We start from the raw sequence: 15,076 nt of genomic DNA, 5'->3' as shown, positions 1-15,076 counted from the left end.
TTTGTTTGTTTTTTCATGCCTAAAGAGGAATTAAAAACACCAAGGAAAAAAAATCTTGATTAAGCTTCTCATAATTAATGCATGAAAGGGTTAAACACATAATGTCCTTTTCAGTGGACTTTTTAATTTGTATTTATTTATTTATTTATTTATTTTTAAGTAAAGCTCTGAAACTCTATCTTCGTCTATCTACTCGATCTTGTCCACTACAAAGGACAAAAATGCATTGCTGGGTCTCAAGAGGATAAAGGTAGAAATGTACCAGTAAATGATGATTTACCAAACAAGGATCACAGCCTCAAATGGATGAAATTAGTGTTTATTCATGTCTGAAGTAAGGATGATATAAATTGCTATTTCGGCTTTTTAGGTACTTTTTTCATGCAAAATTACATTCAGTCATATTATTACTGTGAAAAACAAAGTATGTATGCATATGCAGCGGTTGTGTTCATGTGTTGTGTTAAATAGGACAGAAACCAAACCACTGGCCATTTATTCCAGGCAGAAGAGTATACAGTCATTTCACTGTTGAATTTATTGCCCGGTTACGGTTCAATGAGTACTGACAGGTGAATGTGTATGTACTGTATACGCTGCTATGAATGTTTTGCATTTGTTTGTTTGTCCCCAATTGTTTGGATGTTCAATAAGGCAGCGTAACTGTTAAGGACTAAGCAGTAAGACTACCAGGAGACAGGATTAAAGTTTCAAATGTGGGTTTTTATTCACCCAAAATGATTCCAAAAATGATTACACATGATAGTTTTAACAATTAAGTATATAAAAGAGGTCAACATAACAGAAGTGTACTCAAAAATAATAGTAACTAAGGCTGAGAACAAGAACTGATGCAGCAAACCAACTGACAAAATGAGACAAAGGGGGAACACACTGTACATAGTGGCTTGACCAAATCATTACTATTTATAACTAAATACAACTGAAGCTTTTTTTTTTTTTTCAACTTTATTACCAACATTTGAATATACAGTACATTTTAAACAAACAACAAGATGTCAAAAGGGAAAAGCATTTGAACATATAAATTTAAGAAAATATTGCATAGTTTTAAAAATACAAAGCATAATATATAAATAATGGTAAAATAAATAAATAAATAAATAAATAAAAATAAAAAGTAAATAAATAAAAAATAATAATTCTGACAAATATAAATAAATAAATAAATAAATGCAACAGAGAGTTCAGTCAATTTTTATAAAATGTTTATAAATAGCCGAGGTGTAAGTGTTATTTTTTATTATTATAAATGAGTTATACAGATTTAATATAATTTCCAAATTCTAATAGGAAGATTTTAAAATTCGGGAGTGTTTTAGTATATTTTTCATGTATATGAAATTTTCCAAATAATATGAACAAATTTACAATAAATTCTAGATTGTTAGTATCATGTTTAAAATAAGTAATTACATTTTGGGATGTTATATTTATTTTATTGTTACTTTTAGATATGATATAATTTTCCATTTTGGACCAAAAGTTAGAAGAATGTTCACATAAAAAGAATAAGTGCAAAGTAGTTTCAGATTCAGATTGACAAAAGTTGCATATTTCTTCCACATCATTAAATCGACACAAAATACCGTTGGAGGGACATATGTTATGTAAAATTTTGAGATGTAAAATTCTAATTTTGTTTATGTTACAGTATTTATACGGTAATGTCAATACAACTGAAGTTTTAGTAACATTAAATCCCCCCCATGACATCACAGCCCATGGTTCCTCCTGATGAGGTGGCTGCAGTATATAATGCTGCTCCACCCTTGGCCACACCTTCTTTCCACATCAGGATGGCAACAGGAAACTCCACCACACGGTAACTCAAACAAAGGAACCAAGAATTAATACAACAAAACATAATTTAATGATCACCCTACACTGTTAACCCTCCGGTATCCAGGTGCGTCTTTTAGGCACACTTTGCACTTTGTTTTAAAAAACTTCATATTATTTTTCACAATTTAAATAAGGTTAGAATTCAAAAGTTGTTCATTTTTGCATGATCTTTAAAATTCTGGCCACCAAGTAAAATTTGCACATTATAAACAAAAGAAAATTACAACACTAGCATCTGTCTCCAAAGTGTGCCTAAAATCCACTACTTCTTCCATTTGATATGTATGAATAGGGCTGACCTTGATTTACAAAAATAAAATCAAATTAGAGCAGAAAAATAAATCAATATATAATATTTAATAGTTTGATTTATAGGTGTGCATTTTACGCACACTTGGTGACAGATGCTAGTATTTTTGAACATTTGACCTAGCGCCAAAAATAATAATGCAAATTAACCAATGTTGGAGTTAATCTTTGACATATACCAGGCTGCAAAAATCAAACAATATGTGATCCACTTTTTATGTAGTGTACAGAATTTTTTTGTTTGTTTGTTTTTTGCATCCCCCAAAAAAATACTTTGTTTACATACACACACGGCATTTCAAGGATTAAAAAATGTAACAATTATTGAGTATTTGGTATTTTTATTTACGGCTCAAGTTGATGAAATAGAAAAAAGTGTAAAAGAATTAAAAACAAACTGTATGAAAAATGTTTTGACATTATTCCACAAGTGTGCCAAAAAGACACACTTGGTGCTTAGTAAGGGCCTTGCTGGACAGGATACCGGAGGGTTAATATATGTGCACCTATACAACAGTGTATGATTAAAATAAAGAAATACAAAATAAACTCAACTGTGAATGTTAAATGACTGCAACTAAAGACCATGTGCTGCTAACCAAACTTACAGAAATAATGAGATATGAAAACTAATAAGGTGATAATGTGTTTGTAGAGACGTTACCATGTGTGGCTGCGTCCGTCACAATAACTGTGAACTGAATTGCCCTTCAGGGATTAACAAAGTAGTCGGAAACTGAGTCAGTTTAATCAGTAAAACCCAAACATGTTCTCACAATGTTAAGCTAACGTTAGCTAACTCACCAAGCGCTAATCATGCTTTGAAAAAATAAGTAAAAACATTACCACTTTTGCACAAGAATATGCTCAACCGATAGGGAGATAAGCGTTACACAAATATAATAATGTAAAACAACCACTGAAATATGAAATTAAGATAAATAATGTAAAATAATGACAGACCTGACAATAAAGTGTAACTAGGTTGACTCCACAGAAAAACTGTTGCTATCTCCCTGGGGTGCACGACCCAAGTCAGCAGGGGTGCTGCGTTCAATGACCATAAAATAAAATTGTAATTTTTATTTTATTATTATTTTTTTTAACCCTTTCATGCATGAATTATGAGAACCTCAGCCAAGATTTTTTTTTTTTTTTTTTTTACCTGATTGTTTTTATTCCTCTTTAGGCATGAAAAAAACAATGTGATTGAAATTTTTTTAATGAACATAATTTTCGTGGGGTTACAAAAACCATGAAACAAAGAAACATGTATATCAGAAAATGATGTACTGTGTCACAACTATAAAATAAAAACATTTTCAGTGCAGTTAAACTGATGTGACTAGTTGTTACTCACTTCATGGAGATAATATGCAAAAAAAAAAAACATTGTTCAAGAAAACTGTTTTTCTCATAGTCTAATAGTAATTAGCAACTGATTTACACTAGAACATGTTACTGCAGATCAGGTTTATCAAGAACAGCAAAATTACAGTAATGGTATGAATTGCAGTGTATGGGATGGTGCATAGCGTCTACTATGTCAGCTGATATGGAACTAAATGGTCTACATGGTCTACCTTATATAATGAAGCCTATTGTAGAAAGTGGTAAAAATTAATTTTTGGGGATTCTGTATCGCCTGCCTTGTTCTAAAAGTTCATACACTGCAAAATTGTTTTTTTGTTTGTTTGTTTGTTTGTTTGTTTTTTACTTGAATTAAACAAAAAAAAAAAAAATCTTGAATTAAGCAAAAAAAAAAAAAGTCTGCCAATGGAACAAGTGTAAATTATCTTGGTACGATTTCTTGAAATAAGATTTTCAAGATCTATAGCCTAAAAATAAATTCTTATATCTCACTGAAAAGTTACTCTTTAGACGATTATGTCTTATTTTAAGTGTGATGAGATATTTTGATTAAAAATGAGAAAAATACACTTGGTAAGATTTACATTTTTGCAGTGTATTGATTATTATGGATGACCGTCATTTGACATTTGTGTGCTCCACCATGTGTTTAACCCTTTATCAGGCAACTAACTACTTTTGGTTATTTCTGCATACATTACAAGACAGTGGCAGCAACAGTTACAGTGAGGACAGTGGCAGATTTTTTTGCTTCATTCAAGATTTTTTTGCTTAATTCAAGTTTTTTTTTTTCCTTAATTCAAGCAAAAAAAAATCTACCAATGGAGCAAGTGAAAATTATCTTGGTAAGATTTCTTGAAATAAGATTTTCAAGATCTACTGTCTAAAAATAAGTTATTATATCTCACTGAAAAGTTACTCTTTAGGTGATTATGTCTTATTTTAAGTGTGATGAGATATGTTGACTAGAAATGAGAAAAATACACTTGGTAAGATTTAGATTTTTGCAGTATACTTTGAAGGACATTGAATGGGTCGTCTGAAATCCTCTGTGCTGCTCACAGAATGTGTGTTTGTGGTGGTATAACAGCCACTTGGGTAATTGGTTGAGTTAATGCTTGAATGACTCGTGTATTGATTGACTGCTTGACTGACTTTCTGACACATTGATTGATCTCTGCCTTGTAGGAGGAGCCATTTGTGATGGTGTCCGAAAATGTCCTGGGGAAACCGAAGAAATACCAAGGTTTTTCTATTGATGTTCTGGATGCTCTGTCCAACTATCTGGGCTTTAAATATGAGATCTACGTCGCTCCAGATCACAAATATGGCAGCCTCCAACCTGATGGCCAGTGGAACGGACTCATGGGTGAACTGGTGTTTAAGGTGAGGACCAAAATAATTAAAATAAAGAAATTACATTAAAATGCATAAACTGAAAATTTTTGTATTATGTATTTGTCAAAAGAAATGATGGGAGAAAACAGCTGCACAAAATGTGTGAAGAAAATTATTAAAGTTCTTTCTTTCTGAGTATTCATCCTGTAATTAAATGTAAAAAAAAACAAACAAAAAAAACACTTTGTTCTTCTATGTAAAAGAAAAGACATTTAGCAGGAATGTCTGATTCTTCTGAATATGTCATGGTTTGTCAACTCTGACATTTTCTGTTCTTTTGGGATCTTGGTTCCTTTAAACATTCATTGAAAGAAAAAAAAAAAAAAGAGGATGCATGACATGACTAACGAAAGTGCTGCAATCTCCTCATAGTATTGATTTTTTTTTCTTTTTTTTTTTTTTTGCCAGAAGAGACAACAGCGAAATTAATAGTTTATTTTAGCACAAGAGTACAATATGAGTTAAAATATAAGACATGGGTTCAAACATAAGCCATCCTTAAACAAGCTACACTACAAACAAAAAGTGCAGGATATTTCATTTTTTTGGTCATTTTTGCTATTTGTAAATAAAACTGTCTGGTCATTAAAAAAAATGGGTTTCAATTCAATTCACACACAAAAAAGTAAAAAGCTCTGTGGAAGAATCCCAACTGAAAAAAATAGCCCAAAAATTAAAAATATTATTAAATTTTTGTTTGTAATATACATATACTGTTTGACTATGATTATGTTAATGCATGTCCTCTAATTGTACTAAGCTGCTACATATTTGGCTCACCCACCCCCACCCCCCCCCATAGGTCAAGGATTTTTTTTTTTTTTTTTTAAATATTAACAGCGATGTTTTCCCAGAGGTTTTTCATGCCCTCTCTTCATTATTTGCTTTTGGCTGTGTGTCAAACTTGAACTGTTTTTAAAACTAGACTCTCCTTCCCTTGACCTTGTATACCTGAGTGTGTGTTCAGCATTTGTATTCCCCGCCATGCAACAGCTCACAAAAATGATAAAGAAATGCTACGAGCAAAATGCATATTTATGTATACAGACAAGCATAGAGTGTAAATAAACTGAACATGCAAATAATTTTGTTTCCCCATCAGTCAGCAACACAGTTTATCTCCCCAAAAACCCAATTATGCCACATAATTATTACCCAGAGTGCTTTTTGGCTTCCATATTGACTGACCAGTGTGCGGTAGGCAAATTATCGGTATTCATACTAACATGCAGTGCACCCCACACACACACACACACACACACACACATACATACAGTATATTCTGTTGTATCAACCAACAGGCATCCTACAGGGTTTCACTTATTATTATTCTTATGCGGTGTAAGTGACAAATTCTGCACATTTAAGCATTTTGTTTTCTCACTCGACTATGAAATTAGCAATTTTTCGCCTACAGTGGTTTCAAATATTTGTGTTTGTTTGGTGTATGTGTGGATGCGATGGCTAAGCTGGTGAATGTGTTGCACAGGCACCAGGGCTTAGTGTTCATAGAGAAAATCATCAAACTTGTTAGTCAGTTGTTTCTAGCACCAACAAAAATCACATCATTGAACAACTTTGTGATACTATATATGCCCTTCCTCATACTTGTGCAGATTGGAAAAGCACACACCAGCACACACAACGTCGTCTTAAATCCTTGTTATGATACAAGCAGGTGTCTGCAGCTGCTCGCTAAGCACCGGGGACCAGAAACATTTTAATTAGCTCTCATTGTTTCTGCATTTAAGCTAAGCTCAGTTTATAAAACTTGGCATACTTACTGACAGCTTTTATTTTTTTCAGCTTACATCTTTACACATAAATAATTAGAGCAGTCACTTGTTGCGTTGTGATGAGCCTTTACATGCTTGTATAAGCGTACTGACACAAACATCAGATTTGTAAAGCTAAGAAATGACCCGCTGAAATGGGTTTACATGTGAGTGAATACACGACTACAAATATGGAATTTTGTTTAACCTGCGACGAGCCATATGGAGTCATTTCAATGTAACACAAAACAATGGAGTAGCTGATAGCTTAGGTTTCATTCATATGAAACCAAGTTATGATCAGAAAGCAGCAAACGTAAGACAAAATTCGTAACTGCTGCTTCATTTTGGAACGTTTTTGACTCATTTAGTGAGTTTTACTGGTGGAGAAATAATACTTGTGCTGTTGGATCTCCTTAGTGTTAGCTTAGTGGAGCAAAGTTTATCACATTGGTCTTTGGTTTTGATTGATTGATATTTTTTTTATTTCAAATATCAACATTTAAAACCAATACAACATGAAAAAAACATAAAAAAGGAAAACATATTCCAAAAGGAGCTTCAGTGTTCTCTATTTTTGATATAGTAATCCTCAAATTTACTCTGAGCTTTATTGAACATCTACATGATCAGTAAATTAAATGTTGTTGAAACAAACAAAAAACAGAAGATAATATTACAATAAATGGTGATAAATCACTTAAGGATGGTTAAATATAGAGAAAAATTTATTTTGGAGCTGCCACAAATGTCACACTGGGTTCTTATGGGTTAATGAAGTTACCATATTTGGTTCCTTTAGAATAACTGGCCAAAAAAAATAAAAAATTAAAATCCAAGATGTATATATCAAAAATACAAGAAAAGCACATGTAAGGTGAAAGGAACATGTATTTTAGAACATTGACATTTAGATTTAGATATGGCACTCTGAATTAGCCAATAGGATGTGCAGAATAGATCAGGTGACATGGGCGGGCACTGAGCTCAGCTGCCGTCAATCAAACTGATATGCTTGACAATTTTGTGGCCTGAAATTAACGCTACGCTCAATTTGGTAATAAAAGCTTTGTTTTCATTTTTTTGCGTATTAGATCCACATCACAGAAAGTGTCCTTGTTTATATTTCTCTTATGGTGGGAATAAACAGACCGAACTTATCTGTCACGGGGTACCAAAGTCCACACTTTCTACACTCTGTTTCTCACCTACACATTTTCACAGTGTTGATGCTTCAAACTCCTCTCCTTTCTTCTGCCTCTTGCAGCGAGCCGATGTGGGACTCTCTGCCCTGACCATCACGCCTGAGCGAGAGAGTGTCGTGGACTTCACCACACGCTACATGGATTATTCCGTGGGCGTTCTACTGCGCAAGGCTGAACGCACCGTGGACATGTTTGCCTGTTTGGCGCCCTTCGACCTGTCACTGTGGGCGTGCATCGCGGGCACCGTGCTCCTGGTTGGCATCCTTGTATACTTGCTCAACTGGCTCAACCCACCCCGGTTACCCATGGGATCGGTGTCATCAACAACGCTTTACAATTCCATGTGGTTTGTGTACGGCTCCTTTGTACAACAAGGTAAGCAAAAGTCATGGAAAGTTTTGAAAAAGTAATAGAGTACATGTAGCTGACTCAATGATCCTATGTAGCTCTTTAACCCTTTCATGCACAGTGGTCACTCCATTGGACAGTTCTTCTCCAGCTGTTCTCTTGTATATTCAGGGTTTTGGTTGTTTTAGTTCCATATCAGCCAACACAGTGGACACTTATGCACCATCCCATAATACACTGACATTCAGACCATTACCGTAACTTTGCTGTTCTTGATAAACCTGATCTGCAGTGACATGTTTTAGTGTAAATCAATTGCTAATTGTTATTAGACTGTAATTGACAGGTATTTTTTTTAACTTTTTTTTTTTTTTGCATACTATCTCCATGCAGTGAATAATAACTGGTATTAAAGTATGTTCAAATGTGAGAAAACATCTAATTAGCAGCTTTAAAAATGTTTCTATTGCATAGTTTTCCATATAATTTTCTGATATTAGATTTTAAATACATGTTTCTTTCCTTCAAAAATTAAATACATGGTGTCCAGCTGAGTGGAAATTTTTGTAACATTTTTTTTTTTTAATCGATTGCATTGTTTTTTTGTTTTTTTTTATGTCTAAAGAGGAATAAAAACACTGCAGAAAAATATCTTGACTAAATTTCACATTATTAGTGCATGAAAGGGTTAAATTCACATACAGTATGTTTAAAGAGGTCATTCATCCCCACCACTGTCCGACTGTACAACACCACAGTGGAACCCTGTCCTGTTTGGATCCCATCTGTACTGTCTTACAATTTCCTCTCTGTTATAAATATGTCAATTCAGTTTTATTTACAGAACCCAATATTACAATGAAGTCACCTCACAGGGCTTTACAGAAATTGTTTAATTATATATGGTCTGTATAGTTTTTTATTACCATTATTATTTTTAATTTTATATTGTTTTTTTGCACTATCTTTATACATGCACACTTCTTTTCTTGCACTTTATCCTGCTGCCTTGGCCATTGAATAATAATCTAATATAATCTAATCTAATCTTAGATTTAGATTTAGACCAACTTTATTAATCCACAAGGGAAATTACTTTGTCAGAATAGCTCAGTTGCATACAAAAACACTCTTGAAAAAACACCAGCAAAAAAAAAGGAAAGTAACAGTGAAGCGATAAAAGCAATAAAGCCAATAAATGAAAATAAAGAATAAAAATAAAGCAATAAAGCAATAAAATAGAATACACTAATAAAGCAAAAAAAGTACAAGATTTGTATATGTACAAATCTACAGGAAATGGACAATATACATACAGGTGAGAAAGTGATTAACATGTGACTAATCTAATCTGAATTAATCTAAACTAATCTAATCTGATCTAATCTAACTGAAACAAATCCAATCTAATGTAATGTAATCTAAACTGATCTAATGTAGTGTGATCTAATCTAAAGTAATCCAATCTGATCTAATCGAATCTAACTGAAACAAATCCAATCTAATGTAATCTAATCTAAACTGATCTAATCTAATCTAATGTGATCTAATCTAATGTAGTGTGATCTAATCTAATCTAATCTAATGTGATCTAATCTAATGTAGTGTGATCTAATCTAATCTGATCTCATCTAATCTAACTGAAACAAATCTAATCTAATCTAACCTGAATCTAATTTAATTTAATCTAATTTTAGACCAACTTTATTGATCCACAAGGGAAATTACTTTGTCACAATAGCTCAGTTGCATACAAACAAACATTAGCAAAAAACGAAAAGAAAAGTAAGTGTGAAGAGATAAATGCAATAAATAATATAAACTGAATAGAATCTAAAATGTTGTCACTCCATGTGGGCATGAAAATAAATATATTGTGTAACTAGTTTCATAAACATATGTGACTGTCATGGAACAGTGACGCTGTGTACTTGTACTTGTTTGGAGCACAGTAATACATCTGGATTCATATTTTCTTCCTGTGATATGGGTTCCTACAACATTATATTGCATTTGTGTAGTCTAAAAGAAAAAACAAACTAAGAGTAAAATACAAATGTAAATGCTAATGCCATCTGATAGAAAAAAAAAAAAAATGGGAATAGTTGTCCGCCGGGTATGATGAGTGCAGATTGACCTTTCATGTTGTAGAACAATAGTTAAATGAGAACAAAAGGGAGGAGTCATTTTGTTCCACATGGACAAATTGAAGGATAATGACTTCATCCTGATTATCTACTCTAAGATTTTCCAGAATCCATCAGTCCGTGCTCAGCTGTGGAGATGAGACAATTGACACCCAGGGAAGGATTTAAATTCCATCAATGTAGGGAGAGAATCATGACAGGGTGAAGAAAGGGCAGTGGAAGCAGGGGAAAAATAAGACAACACATGACTAGGAACTGCACATGTATGACATGAATGCATTAAAGCGTGTTTTCACCGAAAAATTAGCATGAATATAGCGAGTTAGCCAATACATATACAGGATGATTGAATCAGCCTTTATCTTTTTTTTTTTTCTGTCATGCTCAATATCATGCATCAGATTTTCCTCATAATCCTATCTGTCTGCATCACATTATAAAAAAATAATCAATAAATTAATATTCCTATGTCCGCTCTTCCTAGCTTGCATCCGGACTTGCAATAGTTTTTTTTATTTATTTTTTTATTAGTGATAGTTAACAAGACATTGTGGATGGAAAAACAACAACACATAAACAAAGGGAAAATCAAACAAATGAACAAACCAAAAACAACAACAACAACGACAGGGTGATGACAAACTACAACAATAACGACGTCATATTACAATGAAAAAGATCATAAATGTAAAGAGCAACTAAACAATATAGCTTGGTTAGGGGCGAGAGGGAAAAGGGGAAGAGGGGAGAAAGAGAGAGGGGGGAGTGAGGGGGAAAATAATAATTGTTGTAATAATACAAAAATACATAATAGTAATAATACCAGTAGTCTATTTTGCTAGTATTATTGGGACTTGCAATAGTTAATGTTTAAGCTACATTTAATATGCGACTTTTGATAGAAATTCTTTTTTTTTTTTTTGCCTGTAAAACATCTCAGGCCCTGAATAAGCAACTGATGAGCATTTCACCGGTTGGTAAATAATCCTCCATCTTGTGCTGCAGCTAATGGTGGTAATGATGATGATGATACATGCTAATTGCTGTTTGATATTCACAATCGTTTCTCTTTTTAGCTGTAATTAACATTTTAGCTATGGCATCATTAGAGAGAAAGAAGAGAGTGAGCATGGGATCTAATTCTTCAAGAGTGCAGGGTTGTCCTTTTTTATATGTGTGTGTGTGTGTGTGTGTGGGGGGGGGGGGGTTCGGGTATTTACAATTGGTGTTTGTCGGTGTGTGTATGTGTGTGTGCACGTGTGGCTTCAGGTGCCTGTTCATGTGAGAGGAGCTGTGCTTTTGTGACAGGTAATCCATTCCTGATTTGGCTACCCAGAAATATCTGTCACAAAATTAACTGAGCATGAACAGTCTACCGCTGCAGGGCTAAGTGGGCTGACCTTTACTGAAGCTAAAAAGTCACCTGGAATACGGTTTGCTTTCATTTCTGAGACCTTATGGTTAAAAAAGTCTAAAAAAAAAAAGGTCCAGAGGTGTAGATCTTGAATAGCATAAATCACAACTAAACCAAAATAACAGTCACACACACACACACACACACACACACACACACACACACAGTGATTCTCTGACGCCCCAGACCTTGATGCTTCACCCTGGAATGTTACCCTCAGGGAAAACTGATTTCAGATGCACAAACACACACCCACAGTGGGAGGGAGCTGCAGATGAGTGATGTGAGTGAATCGTCAAACATGATGCCAGAATTTGGCTTTTGGCTGTCACTTTGACTGCTGGAGAGATGGGGAGGGAGGTGCAGGGGGATTACACTCGTTTCTCTCCGCCCTTTTCTTCACCCCTCTGGTGGTTTCTTTTTCTCTTTTCCGTTGTTGCTATCAACTTTCTTACATTTCCGATGCTCTTCCTTTTCACCTCCTACATTCTTTTTTTGTCCCTTTTTTGAACCTTCCTCCATCCATCTTCCTTTTTCCTCCCTACTTTCCTCCAGTGTGTCTCCCTCTTCACCTCCATAGTCCTCCTTTTCTCCCTCTCTCTCTCTCTCTCTCTCTTTTTTGCCCACCAAGGCATCATCCTATTGGCTAACTGGTTCCAATTTTACCCAAAGGTCTCAGCGCACATGTGTGAGTGTTAGCACATAATGAAGGCTGTAGTGGGGAAAATCTGTACTCCATAAACTACATTTAATTGGTCTCAAGGAGAGACAAAAAATGAGAGAAAGAGGGGTAAGGGGGGTACAGAGACCGACTGAAGCAAAAGCATCGCATCTGCCAGTTTCTGCTGCTGCGGCTGCTGATTTTTGATTTTCATTCTTTTTTAAGAATCCACTAACTGTGTGACAGTGTGTTTACCTGCAGAGACACTGCCCTCTGCCAGCAGTTTTTCTTTTTTGACTGTGTTTGGAACATTTCTGAGGAGTAATATTTAGGCAACGAGCGTGTGCCCCCGTTCAAAAATGGCATTGCGTAAGGTGTGTGGGTGGGATGTAGCAACATATGTAAAAAAGTAGCAACTCCTCTCTCTGCTTTGCTGCAGGTCTGTGCAAGGCTGAGCACACACAGATGAAAACACAAAGCCATAGAAAGATCTATGTGCAGTGTGAGGTTCAGCTACTTGCACTCTTTAGAGAACGTAAAGACTGATAAACAATCAAAAAACAACTTTTTCCATCTCTCTGCTTCATGGCTTTGTTCTCTAATCCACCTTCGCTTCATTCACTCTTTAAGTCACTCGACCGCCTCTACTCCGTCACTTGTTTGTTGAACCTAAGCAGCAACATCCAGGGTTAAGAAGGGAAGCGTAAGTGTCAAAAGCTGCAGTAACTTTAACATCCACTGGGGGCAAAAGTGAGTCGATCTACGTAGATCAGTGTTTCCTAACCTTTATTGGCAAGTGACCCCATTTTAACATCACTAATTTCTGGCGACCCCAGAGATTCAAAACTGAGACTTTTTTTTTTTTTTTGCTGCAGTTCTTTTGTTTATGATCATGCAATAGTTTGCTATACTATATTGCAAATAAACGCTAATTTTAGACGACATTTGGTCTATATAATGCAAATTATTATGGACGGAGACAGAAAAGCCAGGTGTAGATTACTGCACAAAGTGAGAATTTTATTTTCCTTGGTCAGGATATGTACAGTCAGTCCAGCTTGGATTTACAAGGCTGACGATTAATACTGAACAAACAATGACTCAAACTATGAATTATGAAAGAGCTGCAGCATCTGAAACCGACCACAATGAACATTTGAAAGATAAACAGTACCACAGTGCTTCAGTTTCAGCTTCAGAGATTGTCATTTGTCTTTTATGTATTATATGGTCAGTTAAGAGACAATCATATTTTGTTAGTAAGGTTTTTTGAGGCGACCCCATTTGAATTCCATGTGGGGTCCCGACCCCAAGGTTGGAAAACACTGACGTAGATCATCTGTGTTAAAATGGGCAAATTTACAGCAGAAATGAATATGTTTACAGCCTGATACAAGAAACAGTTTGGTTTCAGTCAGTCATGTCTCCGTACAAGGTCAATTTTGATTAAACATTCCTGTTTAGATCATCCAAAGCCACAAAATTATGCATAATTAACAGACAGACTACAGTGATTGACAGGTGAGTTTGTCCGCTGGGCTGTCTGGAAGTTGACTGACAACTAGCCATAGCTCAGCTGCCTGGTCAGACGCTACAAACTGTTGTTGATCAAATAAATCTGATTTTCGTGCAGGTCCAGGTAGTTCTGCCATAGTTGTGTTTAAGGAGTTACAATAACCATGCTGCCAGAAATTTCACCATTAAATGTATAGGAACACAATTATGTTAATCAGCTGCATTAAGTGATGTTAAACTTAATGCATATGTAATTATAGAGTCTGTCAGCTAACCTGTTAGTTAGCTCTTCTAGCTATAATCAAACACCTGTATGTGTTAACATTTATTATGCAGATTTAATTATCTGATGACATTTGTTATTACACAGTTAAAGTGTTTTTAACATGTTCTAATTTCATTTCTCACTGTTCTCCAACTCCACCCACTCGTTTCCACAAATTCAACATAGTAACAGTCACATCTCACATTTCGACACTTCATAATTGCATTTCCCAAACCAACAGGTGATACTAGGGTTCATGCACATATTTATGAATAGTCCACGAATGAGCCAAAAAAATAAATAAATAAATAATAAAGGATCTGGAAAATCAGTAAACATATTAGAAAAACACCACTATTCCTGCAAACTTTATTATCATAAATTAATAATTTTCTGTATGAGAAAAATTGATGTCCTAACTGAAAGCCTCTGTGTTTTTATTACTGTAGTGCAAAGGTTCTCAATCTTTTTCTGTTGGGGGGTGAAAAATCTCCAGGCCCCCCTCAACCCCAACAACATTGTAACAGTGGTGCAATTATAACTTTTTTGAAAGAAACATCAGTATTATACAATACTTTTTGCTTTTCCTTGGATAATTTGTTGTGCAAATTAAAAATAACTTTTTTTTTGGCTTGAACAATACAAATAAACTCAACCAGACTGCTCCCTGAGATAATATTTTTTCCAAATAAAATAGGAAATGCGCAATTATCTTACAACTATGACAACAAAGTAACTTTTTTTTAGAACAAAAAACAAATTTTTGGTAACAAACTATTAGTTCCACCTGCTACATATTCTA

At 34.5% G+C, this 15,076-nt stretch overlaps 1 protein-coding gene across 1 annotated transcript in view; it reads left to right on the top strand.

Moving 5' to 3' along the window:
• The window catches only part of grid2 (glutamate receptor, ionotropic, delta 2), a 905,841-nt gene that overhangs the window by 779,717 nt on the left and 111,048 nt on the right, over window positions 1-15,076 (top strand). Inside the window, exons 10-11 of the mRNA XM_030143377.1 lie at window positions 4,735-4,932; window positions 7,987-8,299. Coding sequence (XP_029999237.1) covers window positions 4,735-4,932; window positions 7,987-8,299 — 511 coding nt within the window. The remainder of the gene's footprint in view (window positions 1-4,734; window positions 4,933-7,986; window positions 8,300-15,076) is intronic.

The sequence above is a fragment of the Sphaeramia orbicularis genome, chromosome 9 (assembly GCF_902148855.1).
Source record: "Sphaeramia orbicularis chromosome 9, fSphaOr1.1, whole genome shotgun sequence".
NCBI classification, from domain to species: Eukaryota; Metazoa; Chordata; class Actinopteri; order Kurtiformes; family Apogonidae; genus Sphaeramia; species Sphaeramia orbicularis.
This window is presented reverse-complemented; position numbering and strand designations above follow the sequence as displayed.